The 16,349-nt window shown below is 48.7% G+C and overlaps 1 protein-coding gene across 1 annotated transcript in view; it reads left to right on the top strand.

Annotated features, from left to right (window-relative positions):
* Sh3rf2 (SH3 domain containing ring finger 2) overlaps positions 1-16,349 on the top strand; it is an 85,725-nt gene that overhangs the window by 61,924 nt on the left and 7,452 nt on the right. Inside the window, exons 6-7 of the mRNA XM_048331107.1 lie at positions 5,446-5,537; positions 15,248-15,480. Coding sequence (XP_048187064.1) covers positions 5,446-5,537; positions 15,248-15,480 — 325 coding nt within the window. The remainder of the gene's footprint in view (positions 1-5,445; positions 5,538-15,247; positions 15,481-16,349) is intronic.

Here is a 16,349-nt window from a genome sequence, read left to right as displayed (position 1 = left end):
AGGGACAGTGCCCAGGCCCTGAGTCCACGCCCCAGAACTGGATATATATATATATATATATATATATATATATATATATATATATATATATATATATATATCAAAGGATATCATAGAAACAATACCATATCCTTTGAGATATTTTTTGACATCAGGAGACAATAAAGATTTGGCAAAAGGTAAACTTCTTGATGATTACTAAGATGAACTTGATGCTGGCAAGGTATTTCCAAATTTCTTTCCAAATTTCTCAGGAGGATTTTTTTTTCCAGTACTAGGGTTTGAACTCAGATCTTTGCATGTCCTAAGTGGATGCTCTACTACCTCAGCCATGCCCCCAGTCTTTTCCCTCATGTCATGTTGTTGTTGCCTCCTTGCAAAAATGAGGAAACAGAAGCACTGAGGAATTGTATCTGAGCCTCGCCTAGCCAATAAGTTAAGTGCCAAAACTCAAGCAGCCCACGTCAGACAGACATTGTCTTTATGTCTTAAGGAGCTGCAAAAGTCCACTTCACCAGGGACGGTCCCCATGAGGTCCACTTCACCAGGGACGGTCCCCATGAGGTCCACTTCACCAGGGACGGTCCCCAGGGGTGGTTCTTGAGTAAGATGAAGGTTACAGAGCTCTCCAAGGTCTTGAACCGATGGTTAAGAGGCCATGTCACAGGGGTTTTCAAGATTCTGTGCACATATTCCAGATTTCACTTTCTGTCCCAACAGAGGCCCCCAGGGAAAAAAAAAACACTCCTTCAGAAAATTATCTCCAACAGATAGGGTTTTGTCAAAAGCATTTTATACCTGGTAGAAAACTCCTGGAAATCCTTCAGACTAATATTCTAACCATTAAAGAGGCAGAACTAAGCTAGGCATAGTGACAGATGCCTATAACTCCAGCAAAAGGATTATGTGCAAGCCCAGCCTGGAGTATAACAAAGAAAGAAGAATGAAAGAAGAAAGAAAGAAAGGAAGAAAGAAAGGAAGGAAGGAAGGAAGGAAGAAAGAAAGAAAGAAAGAAAGAAAGAAAGAAAGAAAGAAAGAAAGAAAGAAAGAAAGAGAGAGAGAGACAGAGAGAGAGAGGGAGAGAGGGAGGGAGGGAGGGAGGAGGGAGGGAGGGAGGGAGGGAGGGAGGGAGGGAGGGAGGGAGGGAGGGAGGGAGGGAGGGGAGAGAAGGAAGGAAGGAAGGAAGGAAGGAAGGAAGGAAGGAAGGAAGGAAGGAAGGAAGGAAGGAAGGAAGGAAGGGCAGAAGCAAAAGCATTGAAAGGCATTAAGGAAGACATACAGTAATGGAGATTTGTGCCATGCTTTGGGCTAAGAAGACTATCTTCAAGTTGAGGATTCTCCCTCAAATGCATTCATAAATTCCCGGGAGTTTTTGCTCCTTTGTTTTTATGGAACTTGATAAGTGATTTTAAGATTCCAGTGGAGGAACAAAATATCCAGGGCCGAGATATCGAGATATTCCTAATAAAGGAGATCTCCAGATATTTCTAGTAAAGGAGGAAGAGATGCAATCTGTGAGGAGTTAACCGCCCCCCCCCCCCCCCGCCCCAGACAGCACATCTCATTTTACAGCTGTGGTAATGAAGGCAGCGCAGACTTAGCTCAGAGCTCCTGTTAGCCAGCAGACCACGCTGGAGACCCCAGAAGCAGACGCGCAGCATGCAGATCTGATTTATGGTGGAGAAGGCTTTGTGGACCAGAGGAAGGATGAGCTGTGGCACGGGCCTAACTGGGTACCCATGTGGAAAAAGATGAAATTGGATTCCTCCCATGTCGAAAATCAATTCCAGGTAGATTAAAGACTTCAATGTGAAAGGCAAAACTATAAAACTTCCGGAAGACAATACTGAAATATGTATCTTCATGACTTTGAGATTAAAAAGATATCTTATTCACGATTTTCCAGAAGTATGAACCGTAAGGGAATATATTTGATTATATTAAGAATAATGACCTCAGTTCGCCCAAAGACATCACAGAATAAAAAAACATATAAGCTACAAAGAATTCATATCCAAAATACCTCCAAGCCCAACTTAATAAGAAAATAATAAATAACCCAAGGGGTTTGGAAGACAAAGGACATGAACAGGCATTTCATATAACAAGAATGGTCCATTTTAAAAAAAATCAAGCTCACCAGACACTGGCGGCTCGTGCCTGTTATCCTAGCTACTCAGAAGGGTGAGGTCTGAAGATTAAGATTCAAAGCCAACCCAGAGCAGGGAAATGCACGAGATTCTTATTTCCTACTAACCACCGTAAACCTGGAAGTGGAGATGGGGTTCAGAAGATAAGAGTCCCAGCCTTGGGCAAAAAAGCTAACAGACAGCACTTAGGCCATAATTTCAAGTCGATTCAAGGGGGGGAAAAAAAGTTAAGGGGAAACAAAAGCCCTCAAGCTCGTTGGTACTCAGAGAAATGCATTTAAAACCACAACAACATAAAACCACATTTCATACCAACCTGATCAGCAGATATTTCAAAGCTGGGTATTACCACATACTGCCCAAACTGTAAAATAACAAGAGCTATCATTTGTTGCTCGTGGTAGTCTACATTACAGCCACACTGGGAAACAAGTTGTTATTACCTAATAAAACTGAGCAGGTCATCCCCTCCGGCCTGCCACGCCGACTTCCAGGTGTATGTCTTGCAGGAACTCTCGATATGGGCACGGGGATGTGCACAAGAATTTCATAGCAACATTGTACATGACTGCTCTAAACTAAAAACACAAAATGCAAATAATGCATAAATGATGGAACGGTTAAATGGTGGCATATCATCGTGAAATATGAGCAGGCCATGAAAATTGGCCGCACACATACAGAGAAGCCGAAGATGCAAGTCACAGAATGGACACGTTGTGAGTTCATTCACATCATATCCAAAAACAGGGAAAACGAAACAACATACTGAAGAATGGAGACCGAGATGGTAGAAGCTCCAACGCAAAAGTCCTGCAACGAAGAATGCGGCTTTCAGCATTGTAGTTACCTCTAAGTTAGGGCAAAGATGATGCTTGAAGATAGACAGAGAGCCCCTGTACTGTGTCTATCTATAAAGGTCAGTTTTATTGTTCTTGTTGTTGTTATTGCTATTTCACTGATGCATGAAATAGGCACTTACTTTTATGTCTAATGTTTATCATTTAAGACCTTAATAACGCGGGAAAATAACCGAGGAGAGGTGAGATTAATGGGGTGAACATTAATGAGGGAAGAAGCTTGAAGTCCATTCAGGCAGAAACAGCTGTGCGGCTCTTACGTCCAGGGAATAAGCAACAGGATGGAAACGGAGGCGTGACTCAAGTGGTAGAGCACCCGCCCTGAATGAAAAAAATCTGAGCGCATAGAGTCTTTCCAGCCCCAGTACCGATACACAGACACAAGAGTGAAGAGGGCCACGTCGTTCTGGTTCCGATTAACGTCCAGGGGGCTGCAGAGGCCGGAACGAAGCTCAGGAGAGATCACAGGGGCCGTGCTACGCTTTGAGGGCTTCTCGGGAGCTGTGTCTGCACCTTCCACCGTGACCCGTGCTCACCTGTCCTTGTGCTTCGGTGTGGAGAGTTGAGTTGGACTTCAGGGAGCCTGCTGAGAGCTCGGCAGTGAGTTCGCGCCCACAGACGTCAACGTGACCCCCAGGCCACCCGCTCTCGGATCCACAGTTCTAGAAGACACCGGGCGGGAAGGTGGCCTCCACGCGCGTGCGGACGAGCAGCCCGAGGCTGAGTTCGCTTTGCTCCCGCGTGCGCGTGCGTGTGCGCCTGGCCCCGTTGCACACGCGGTGGAGGTGTGAGAGCCTCTGCTCTCGGCCCCGGCTCGGCTGTGTCCCAGGATCTCCTCGGTGATCTGGGTCTGGGATCTGATTATCCATCTGTTGGCTACATCCAGGAAATGGCAAAATCGTCTCGTCGTTTTACCACCTATAAAAGTAGGGTGGTGACGAGGGCATCTGTGTGTAAGGTTTCTCTCCTACGGCATGCGAGAAAAACACCCCGTGAAATGAAGGCAAAGCTCTCCCGGTCCCCCAGTGCATCGTGGGGTCCCCCGGCCCAAGTTGCACGGTGCTTGTGCAATGGCAGATTTCACCACTTCTGACAGAGAAGGTCCTGCCTGGGAATGAAGCCCTGTTGCCTGATTACAATAACCGCAGGCGCCGCCACAGCGCCTAAGACCCAAGGAAGTCCCCGGGTCACCGTTACTGAAGATGCCTCCTAAGTCTTTTTTTAAAAAAGATCTAGAGAGGAGGTTCACGGTTAACTTTCTAGGCAGATCATCGACCTCAGTTTCCTCCCAGTGGTCGGTACACAAACTCTCAAATATCACCTCATTTTTTTTTTTTCCTAAAAGCCATTCTCAAAGCCATGAGCAATCATTCCATGAGTTCCAAGCCCTTGTTCGCTCCCGGGAATTCCAAATGCCCAATTTGAGGTAGTCTCCTGGCGGGGAGACACCCAGCCATCCCAGGCCCACACAATGGCTGGGAGGAAACAGCGGAGGACCACAGCGGGGATGGCAGTTTGGGGAAGCACAGAGCGTTTCTTCTAGAACACAGGAGCTTGATTGTCACCAACACTTGCTGCCACCCACGCGACTGGGTCCTGATCTCAGTCAAAGCCCTTGGAGGGCTGTTCTCTAAAAGGAGAGGTAAGCCAGGCACCGGTGGCTCACTCCTGTAATCCTGGCTCCTAGCCTCTCTAGATCCGAGGATCACAGTTCAAAGCCATCCAGGACCGGAACGTCTGTGAGATTCTTAATCTCCGATTCACTACCAAAACATCAGAAATGATGCTGTGGCGCAAAGTGGCAGAGCACTAACCTTGAGTAAGGAAGTCCGGGGATAGTACTCGGGCCCTGTGTTCAAGCCTGGGGACACACACCCAAAGGGAGATGTGCTACCTACCCCATCTCCACCCCACACAGTAACGGATTCCTTTGCCACTCAATGCAGTATTTCTTGTGTGTGTGTGTGTGTGTGTGTGTGTGTGTGTGTGTTCACACACATGTACACCCAGGCAGGTCCTGGGGCTTGAACTCGGGACCTTGGCCCTGTCCCTGAGCTTTGGTGCTTCAGGCTAGCGCTCTACCACTTGAGCCGTAGCTCCACTCCCGGCTTTTCGGTGGTTAATTGGGGATAAGAGTCTCACGGACTCTCCTGCCTGGCCTGGCTTCGAGCTGCGGTCCTCAGCTCTCAGCCTCCTGAGTAGCTAGGATGACAGACGGGAGCCACCAGCGCCCAACTTCCAAGTCCCATTTCTAAGTACTTACGATACGCCTCGATGCCTCAGTTTCTCACCCAGACCTAGGGAGTCCTACGCTACCTCTCCTCCTCCCTCCACCCACGGCCGCCGCGTACAGGGAGAGGACGGGGTGGGCCGGGCGGGTCACGACCCCGGAGGGAGACTCACCCTTGTGCCTGCTGTCTCCTCCGCCCGCGCAGGTCAGCACTCCGCATCCGACGCCAGCCTCCCCCGGGCCCGGCCCGGCCCCGCTCAGCCCGCCCAGCGCCCAGCAGCCCCCCTCCGCTAACACGTGAGTAACGCAGCCCCACCCCAGCCCGGGGCCCCCCTCCCCGGGCACTACCTACCACGGGCATCACGGCCGCACGCACGCACGCACGCACGCGTGCACGCACGCCAGCCACAGCACAGCCTCTCGCTCAGCAGAGAGAACTTGCCCGGTGATCAACCGCGAGCTCGCTGGAAGGTGGGGCCCAGCGCCATCGCCGCCGTCTTTCTTGGGGTTCGGAATGTTAGATCCCCACCGCGTGCTGGTCGTTGTCATCTGTGGAATACACGAATGCTCACCATGGCGGGGGGGGGGGGGGGGCAGGAAACAGATTCCAATAAGAACACACACTCCTAAGCTCTTTGATAAGAAATAGAAACGCCTCCGCCGTGCGTACGACCTGGGCGGACGAGGAAGGCGGACCCCGCTCGCCCCTGCATCGGGAAAGGCAGACGGCCAGTCCCGACTGCCTCGGCTGCACAGCTAGCTATGGCTCCTTAGCCTCCAGCCTTGCCGTTCCCCGCTGTCTGCACTCTCCAGTCACACCCGGACCCGACCCTCGATTCCTGGGTGGACTCATAGAATTCCCCATCTCGGCTGGAACGCGAGGACATTGTTGTCATGCCTACTCCTGTCCATCCCACCAATAGCCAGCACGCACCCTGTACACCAAGAAACCAAAACGGACTCCTTCCTGCCCCCTCTTCCCCCACGTATATTCTGCTAGCCCCTCTGGCCGATCCTGGGAGACAAACGCGTCCTCGCTCTCAGTCCCGGGCTCCTGGACGCATCCTGTCTCCGAGGGCTGCTGCTGGTGACTGTTTCCTTAGGAGCAACCCCAAAGGACCCTAGTGATCTCAGTCGGTGGGAGGAGCCGCCCTCGTTTCTGCCCCTCATCGCTAGACACCGAGTCTCTTCCCCACCCGGAGCCATTTCCGATTGTTCAAGTGAGCTCCAGGGGTGGCGCTCTCCCCGTGTCTCCAGGGGTGCAGCCCCGCACCCGTTCTCAACGCACGGCCCTGGGGAGCTGGACCTGCAGAAGGGAGAAGGCGTCTCGGGGTCTTGGGGAAAAGCCAGGAGGGCTGGGTGCAGGGCGTCTCCTGGGTCTCTGGGCAGCGGGCGTCTTCCCATCTGTCATCCCCATCTTCAAGGGCATCCTCCCCCCCCCCCCCATCTCAGGCACTGGGCGGGAGCTCGGGCCGTCCTCCTCCACCCAGGGGCCTTCTGTGGGCTGAACGGAGGGAGGACTTAGTGCGCTCCAAGGGTAGACCAGGAAATGGCTTCGACACTCGCATCTCCCTATTTCTTGTGCCGGTACTGGGGCTTGAACTCAGGACTTGATACTCTTACTTAGCGTCTTCCTCTCAAGGCTAGGGCTCTATCCCTTGAACGTCATACCTCCTGGTCTGCATCTTTGGTCTTCCAAAAAAAAAAAAAGTACATAGTAAAAAAGGTATCCTTGTTATAGCGCTTTACAGTTGACAAGCATTTCCACCTCTTTCTGCTTTCCACTCAGTGGCCCAGCCTCAGACTCTATATTTTATAGATATATTTTATATATTATTTATATATTATATATGCTTATATATTATATATAGTATATATTATGTAGATGAAGGGATTGAGATGCAAAGCTAAGAAACTCACTGAGAACTAGTTTTCAGAATTTCTTCTGCACCAATCCTGGAATTCCCACATCACATCACACACACACACACACACACACACACACACACACACACACACACAACACTCTATCGGATGGAATGGCGAGAAATGTGGTCAGATAACCTCTCCAGAGGTCTCTCGGAGAACTTTCCAGGGAAAGAAGGCGAGACCGTTTCAGGCACAGGTCCCACGAACTCTGACCATTGTGCATCCATGCCCCAGATCAAACCCTAGCTAGACTACGGGAACTCTCCCCCATCTTCTCTCTTCTGTGATATTCCTACTTGTTGCATTCGCCCAGTTTGTCCTGACACCTTGCCCTATGTCCACCAATCTACACAGACCCTAAAGCTACCCATGACCTATCTCACCTCTAGCTTCTCCGCCTGCCCGTACCCACACACGCACACGTACACGCACACGCACACGCACACATACACACACGCACACGCACACACACACATACACACAACCAGCCCAGGCAAAGCCAAGAGGCAGTGAGACACTGTACACCAAACTGTCTTTATGACATAGAAGAGAGTCACAACTCCAAGGAAAATGACAGGGGGGGGGTGGTCATAGCTAACATCACTAATCTGGTTTGGGAAACCTTCATTTAGGTGGGGCAGTGTCCCGAGGAGGGCAACAATGATGGTAAGGAAACAGCTAAGTACAGCATACAGAAACTGATAGCGAACCGAAGCTGGTTTAACCTGTAGGAGACAGGGATGGAGGGATCTTAATAACACTGTAAGCCAGGACGCAGTTTAGCTCTATGAGAAGGCGTTGAAACAGATCAGAGGATATATTTAGATAGAAGGATTTGGTTCCACAGAAAGGTACATTTTCTGACCCGTTGATTTTTTTTTTCCAGCCAGGCTGGGTGGGGGGGCAGGCGGGGGGGGGAATGTTGGAGGATTTCCATTTTAGGAAGATTAGGGGCAAAATCTGTCTCCCAGATCCAGAGTGATATAACAAGATTTCTTTACAAAATAGAAATTAGGATTGGAGATCATGGAATGTTCCAATGGAATGTTCTTGGGACCTGTTTCTAGGCAAACTTAAGAATGTCTACAAGACAGTTGCTGGTGGGGCATGCCTGTCATCCTAGCTACTGAGATCTGAAGATCACAGGTGGACGCCAGCCCAGGCAGCAAAGTCCATGAGACGCTTATCTCCTGTTAACCACCAAAAAGCCAGGAGAAGAGCTATGGCACTAGCCTTGAGGGGGAAAAACAACAGCAACAACTCAATAACATGCTTTATTTCCTTACTTTACAAATACTTAGTAAGGGCTAACTATGTGAAGGATACCTTTCCAGGCACTGGAGAAATATCAGTAAACAAAATATTTTTTTAAAAAATGCCTTCCTACAGAAGCTTATATTCTAGTAGGGAAGATGACAAGATAAATAATATGTAAATAATATATACAATGAGTTAGTGATAAGAACTAAGGAGAAAAATCAGAAAAGAGGGACCGAATTTGTGGGGGAGGGTTACAATTAGAGATAGGTTGAGCCGGGATTGCCATACTGAGATTAAGAATCAAGGCAATGAGAATGTGGTCAAGGTGGATCTTTGAGAAAAGTATATATTTCAGGCTAAAGGGACATCAAGTACAAAGGCCCAGCGGGTAGGAATTTGCCTGACATGGAGGCAAATGAGGGGCAAGATTAGTGGGAGACAGGTCAGACTGGTAAAGGAGGGCCAGGTCATCTAGAATATTCTAGGTCATAGTGAAAGATGTGGTTTTACCTCAATGCAGAGTTTTGAGCATCAGAGTGATGTGATCTAAGTAGCATTTAACCGTACTCCTGCTACTTTGCTTGGCTGAGAATAAACTGTAGGGAAGAAGGGATGGAAGCAGAAAATTCGTGAAGAGGATTAGGAGAGGAGATAGTGAACTGAGTCAGGATAACTGCTACCAGGGAGATAGTTAGCCATGCTTAGATTTTAGAAAAAAATCCTGAAGTTAGAAATAGGCAGGATTTCTAATAGAGCAAATATCAGATGTGAAGGAACGGAGGACTTCAGGTTGAGTCCAAGCTTTTGACTCTAAGAGTATGACGGAGCACTTGGGGATATGGCCTAGTGGTAGAGTGCTTGCCTCGTATACATGAAGCCCTGAGTTCGATTCCTCAGCACCACATATATAGAAAAGGCCAGAAGTGGCACTGTGGCTCATAGCCTGGAGCAAGAAGAAGCCAGGGACAGTGCTCAGGCTCTGAGTTCAAGCCCCAGGACTGGCAAAACAAAAAACAAAAAAAAGCATGATGGAAGCCGGTGCTGGTTGCTCACATCTGTTATCCTAGCTATTTAGGAGGCTGAGATGAAGAATGTGGTTGGTTTGACACCAGCCCAAGCAGAAAAGTCTGTAAGACTTTTATCTCCAATTAACTAGCAAAAAGTTTAAGTGCAGGGTGGCTCAAATGGTGGAGTGTCAGCTTTGAGTGAAAACGCTAAGGGGGAATGTCAGGTCCTGAATTTAAGCCTCAGTTTAGACGTGCATGCATACATGCATACACACACACACACACACACACACACGCACACACACACACACGGAGTAAGGTAGAGTTTCCTTTTACTGGGATGGAAATGATGCAAAGCGTAAGACAAGCAAATTTCGAGTCATAGGGGAAGCAAAAGCTTGGTTCACAGCAGATGAAATCTGAGATGTCCATTAGTAACCTAGGTAAGGATGTTGGTAAGCAGATGAGTGTACAAGTCTAACGTTTAAAAGAGAGCTGCAGATTGAGATGGTATTCAGAGCCCTAAAATTAAATTAGATCACTGTGGTATAATAATCTAAAATCTTTAAAGAATGAAGGGACCAGAAGGGCAAACAGGGGCTACAACGAAGTAAGGTGGTAGGTGCAAACTCTGATATGGGTCAAAGTTGGGAAGGGTTGGAGAGGATGGGGATCTAATAACTGCGGCAGGGAAACCAAGGGGATGACTATTCTAAGAGTTTATTCCCTGAGACATAACATGAACTGTCCACAGCAAGCCAGGGCCTTTAGACTTTAGCCCAAAATATTGGTCATACCATCAAGAACCATAAGAATAAGTTATTCATACAGACTGTATACATACATGAATATCCAGGTGCTTTATATATATATATATATGTATGTATATATAGTATATAGCAATATATATGTGTATGTATATATACAGCCTTAGTACTGACACACACTAAAATAGTGTGAGGCTTAAACTCAGGCTTGGGCACTATATATATAGATATATAGATACTATGACATATATTATCTATATTATTTTGTAATAATATTCTATTATAATAATATTCTACTATATTACATATAATTACTATAGTGTGTGTGTGTGTGTGTGTGTGTGTGTGTGTGTGTGTGTGTACTAAAGCTTGATCTCAAAGCCTGGGCACTGTCTCTGAGCTTTTGTGCTCAAGGCCAGTACTCTACCACTTTGAACCACAACCCCATTTCCAGCTTTTTGGTACTTAATTGGAGATAAGAGTCTCATGAACTTTCCTACTGTGATCCTCAGATCTCAGCCTCCTGAGTTGCTAGGATTACTGTAGTGTGAGCCTCTGGTGCTTGGCTTGGTCTCATATCTTATCATTTAGACGAAGACATTTCAGACCAGGCAGACAAGGAGGACTTTCCTGGAAGAATCAGAATACGTGGCTTCCCCAACTAGAATGCATGTAGGATTCCATCCACGTGTTACAAGTCTCCTGCCTCCGTTTCATTACTCCTTGGCTTTTCTCCTGAGTCATCAATCCCCTTGGGCAGGTCCTGAGCATCTTCTCAATTCTTGATGACGGTTGCAGAACAGGCAGAAGATAGAAGAATATCAGAATCACAACCGCTGAGCCATCGCTTCCTCTCAGCACGTTTTAAGAGGTTACTAAGATTACAGTCTTCCTTGTGAAGAAGTAATAGTGCCAAGCAACGTCCCTGTCAGAGAGGAACTGCCTGGAGATTATTAGATGACAAGAAGACCGCAGCTCGGTGTGTCTTCCTCTACTGAGACAAAGGAAGTTCCATCTCCACTAATCTTGGACAGAATGACATGCGGCCAATTTGTCTCCCTGGGTGCAGCTATCCGTCACTCTAATCACTCTTTCCACCGTGGGAAGTTTCCATCTCCCACTTCTCAGAGCTGACAAACACTGTCCTTGGTGTGAGAAACTAGAGGGTTGGGCTACATGTGAAAGACTCCTCTGGCTCTTGGTGTTGGAAAGCTTTGTTCCCCTCCCTTGCCGTTGTTTTCTGTTTGTAGGGATGGTTCTGTACATTGCCTATGGTATAGAATTCAGTCTTTTACAGAACAGTCAAGGTTCAGAGATGGGGGAATCCCTGAGCATTGAAACTTTTGCCTTTATGAGAATCATCCCATAATGGGCTGAGACAGCCAGGGTTTGAGGATTAACTATAAATAGGAACTCACCAAAATTAAAGTTAAGATCCAACAAGTGAATTTGGGGAGGTGGGGTTGTGTTGTTTTTGTTGTTGTTGTTTTCTGGTCCTGGGGCTTGAACTCAGGACCTGGGCTGTGTCCCTGAGCTGCTTTTTGCACAAGGCTAGTGCTCTACCACTTGAGCCCCAGCGCCACTTCCAGCTTTTTCTGATTACCATGTTGGAGAGGAGTCTCACGGACTTTCCCGCCCAGGCTGGCTTCGAACCGTGATCCTCAGAGCTCAGCCTCCTGAGTAGCTAGGACGACAGACGTGAAACACCAGTGCCTGCCTACAAATAAGCATTTTTAACTGTCAAACATGCTCCCAGTCATCATCCTTGACCCAGCCATCCAGGCTAGATAGTGACACCAACCCTTCCAGCTTCTGTTGACAACAATTAAATCATGAAATCCCGAAGACACGCATGGGCTCACGCGACACAGGGGAACTGGCAAGCTCTCGCCTGCCTGCCCTCCACACACCAGACGCCCGGCTTGAATCTCCCTCTGTGTGTAGTCTCCGTGAGAGGCAGACGTTTCGCCCCTTTTCCTTCTCCGTCCCCCACACAGCTAGGGATCTGGCTTAACCAGGCTCGTGCTCCCGCCGGGAACGGCAAAACCAGAGCAAGGAAGGGCAGGGTGCAGGCACAGGGGAAGGCCATTCGTGGTGAGAACGCCAGCGGCAGCATCCCCCTGCTGGGCCCTGGGCAGCCTCCTGGGTCCCGTTTCCAAGTCCTTTCCTCCCCACCCGTGAGCCAGGCGAGCTCTCCTTCGTGCAGTCTTCACGTCGAGGTGGAGGGAAGGGAGGCGGGCCCTCCGCACAGATGCTAGAGAGGAGGTCAAAGTCAGCCTTCCTCCCCGTGGGGCTGTTGCCATGGCGAGCCCAGCAGAGGCTCTGTTCCTAATGCCCCCTTCTGCATATTAGAAAAGCTCTCCAAGAGCTAATACCTCACACAGAGGAAAGGACACAGGGAGGACCTGCTCCGAGCAACCTCCACAGAAACCCAGAATGTCTTTCAGTTTCCTCTGGAAAATAAGACTTCTAACATCTTCAGGTCTAGGGTTTCGTGGGAACTCACCAACTCACGTGTTAGCAAAGTGCTTTGATGTGGGAAGAAAGTGCTAGGTAAGTGCTAAGCTCTGTGCCAAAAATCCTAGTTCACAGTATTGAAGGGGACGGCTTGGGATTTAGGAGTTCCTGGAATCTGTCTCTGTGCTGAGCTCGGCAAAATGAGGTAATGCCTTGGTCCATGAACAATCCTTCATTGAATAGACCGGTGAGATAAGGCTGGCTCGATCCTAATTATCTATAGTCTGTTCTTGCTGCAGCTGCTATTGCTGGAAATAATTTCAAAGCCACACCTCCTCCACTCCCTCCTCCTCCTCCTCCTCCTCCTCCTCCTCCTCCTCCTCCTCCTCCTCCTCCTCCTCTTCCTCTTTCTCCTCCTATCTTCTCCTCCTCCTCCTCTTCTCCTTTCTCCTTCTCCTATCTCCTCCTCCTCCTCCTCTCTTCCTCTTTATCCTTCTCCTATCTCCTCCTCCTCTCTTCCTCCTCCTCCTCCTTCTCTTCCTCTTTATCCTTCTCCTATCTCTTTCTCCTTCTCCTCCTCTTCTTCCTCCTCTTCCTCCTCCTCCTCCTCCTCTTCCTCTTTCTCCTTCTCCTTTCTCCTCTTCCTCCTCCTCTTCCTCCTCCTCCTCCTTCTCTTCCTCTTTATCCTTCTCCTATCTCCTCCTCCTCTTCCTCCTCCTCCTCCTCCTCCTCCTCCTCCTCTTCCTCTTTATCCTTCTCCTATCTCCTCCTCCTCCTCCTCCTCCTCCTCCTCCTCACTCTCCTCTTTCCTCTCCTCCCTTTTGTGCTAGGCTTGACCTTAGAGGCCAGGTGCTGCCCCTTCACTTTTTCACTCAAGTCTAATGCTCTACCACACGAGTTCTACCGCAGCTCCACTTACAGCTTTTTTTTTTTTTTGCTGCTTAACTGGAGAGGCTGGTGGATTTGTCTGCCCAGGCTGGCTTCCAACTGTGATCTTCCCATCTCAGCCTACTGAGTATCTAGGTTTATAGGCGTGAGCCACGGCCCCAGCTTCCGGTCCTCCTTCTTGCTAATGTATTTGGCAGTATCCGGAGAAGCTGCTTGGGATTTATTTCCACGCAAGGCTTTGCTCCCCACCACCCAGAAAGCAATGTGGTTTCTCGCTGGTGGACAGCCCCCCATCTCCTCCCCGACCCCCACCACCGGAGGGACCAGAGGAGGCTGACCACTGTGAATAGCCATGCCCTCACTCTATGCATCTAGTTTTAGAGAAATTGACTGCATAAAAAAAAAACATCTTGAGAGCATTGGCCACAATTAAACCATGTGTTCCTGACCTTCCTCTAACCCTTGCTCCTTGTTACACTACTTTTGAATAAAATTAACGTGATTGATCGCTTTTTAATAAGCAGGAGGAATACCGAGGTGAACCAGGAGGAAGGACAGCTCTGTGCCAGAGCCTTGCTGGGGTTCCTTCCTTCTAGGGAATTAGCAGAGGCCTACTTAATCAGCACAGTGATGATGGATGGCTTGGTAGGAGAGGTGATGTTGGAGTTGGGTTGGTAGAAGGGGGAAAAAAAGACATGTTCTATAAGCCACAGCTATGGCAGTTCAGGAAGTTGCGGTTTGGATACAACGGACAAGAGACTGTTGTTTCGTTCAATTTAATTCTGTTTTTGAGACTCTCGTCTCCAACTAACCAGCAAAAAGGAGGAAGCGGATGTATGGTTCAAGTGGTACAGCACCAGCCTCGAGTGGAAAATGCTAAAGCATAGGGTGAGGTCTTAAGCACAAGTTCTAGTACACACACACACACACACACACACACACACACACACACTTCCTGAGAATCGCAGTGAAGGCTCATGAAGGAGGATTTTGTGGAGGCCTCTTCATTTCCTTCAGGTAGAATAAAAAAGGACTTCCTGCTACCAATAAATAATACTCTACCAATAAATAATACTCTAGCCAGGAGGTGGTGTAACTCAGTGGCCAGGGCAGAGGGCCAGCTTAGAAATTATGTGGGCACGTAATCGTTCATTGCTGTAATTGCTTTAGTTTATGAAGTTGTGACACGAGTCACACTGCTCAGCAAGCCCCCACCCGGAGTGCATAAAAATATGAGCAGAGCACTGGGCCAGAGCCTGGGCATACAGTTGCCACTCGATGTGCGTTAGCCTCCACGACTGACATGATGGATGCGGACGGCAGCGTGCCCGCCATTTAGCAGACGTTTAATAGCCAGCACCGGCTAGTAGAGAAGCCACACAGATCTCTTCTTGTTAAAGAGCTCTGAATCTAACAGGAAGGCCAGGGAGTCCATGGAGTAAGAGGAACACACGTCGGAGCTTTTGCGCTGGAGGGGGTGGGTGAGGGGTGATCGGGGAAGCGTGGTGGACCTTGCCCGCGGCGCACGGGGTGGTCCAGGTGTGCAGGCCTGAGGTTGACACGCACTGTGAATGGCGGGCGTATCGGCTATGGGGTTGGGAACCGATTTCTCTTTTTACACGGGACTGTTAACTGAACACGTTTCTCTCTCCATTTCTTTCCCTCCCCCCCCCCCAAAAAAAAACCAACCAACCACCAGAAAGACCTCTAGTTTTCCTGAGTCCCGGAGCCCTGGTCTCTACGCCACATGGACATTATCCACCTCCTCTGTGTCCTCCCAAGGCAGCTTTGCAGACGGTGATCCCCGCCACAGCCATTCTTTCAGATCCGTCCTTGTGCCCACGGCGGTCGTCAGCCCGGTGAGGAACACGGCAGGCCCAGGAGCGTCAGGACGAGGGTCTCCCCAGAAGGGGCGAAGCAGCATGAGAAAGAGTAAGTGGTGGCAGAGAGGTACGTACCTAGAGTTAAGCGGTGGGGTTCCACAGCCTGCTTTGCATAAAGCACTGAGTCTTGACCTTAAGCTAACGCTCTGGAAAGGGGGCCTGGCAGATCCCGAGAGCCCCAGTGGCCAACCTGTGAGTAGAACGCAGCTAAGAAGGTGCTGAGTTTTGATAGAGGAAATCACCCCACTATCCCTCAGAGACTCAGTGATTCTCCAAGGGTGACCCGGGGATCTTGGTTCCTATGGAACACCCACCTGAGCACTTGACAATCTGGACAGACCTGCACTCTTATCTCTGTTTATTTACTTTTAGTATCCTTACGTAGCTATAAAATGGAGTTTTAATTCACCATGTCACTGTAGGAGCACAACGCATCTTAAACAACGGTGCTCCTTCCCGTGGCATAGTTTCCCGTCTCTCCCAATCTCACCCCTCACCTCGATTTACCTAGCTCCATTGTCACATACATGCATTGAATATCATGACTGAACTTGCCTCCCTTTCCTCTCTCTATTCATCTACCCACCTTCCCTTGACCTGGAAAAAATTATGTTAAGTGAAGTAAGTCAGACGCAAGGGGAAAAGGGTGCATGTTGCCTCTTGCATGTAGAAGTCAGAATTAAATTATATATATATATATATATATATACACACACATATATACACATACACACACATATACAAGGTGATCTGCATCTACACACAGACACACACAAGGGAGATTTCCAATGGTGTAACTCCCTTGATCAAGTAGCTTACACTTTTGATCATTTAATACGTGGAACTTGTGTGTGAAATTTTCATTTTGGGAAGTTGTAGGAAGGGTTTTCTACCAAACATCAAGGTTTTCTTCATCTG

The sequence above is a fragment of the Perognathus longimembris genome, chromosome 22, assembly GCF_023159225.1.
Source record: "Perognathus longimembris pacificus isolate PPM17 chromosome 22, ASM2315922v1, whole genome shotgun sequence".
Taxonomy (NCBI): domain Eukaryota; kingdom Metazoa; phylum Chordata; class Mammalia; order Rodentia; family Heteromyidae; genus Perognathus; species Perognathus longimembris.
This window is presented reverse-complemented; position numbering and strand designations above follow the sequence as displayed.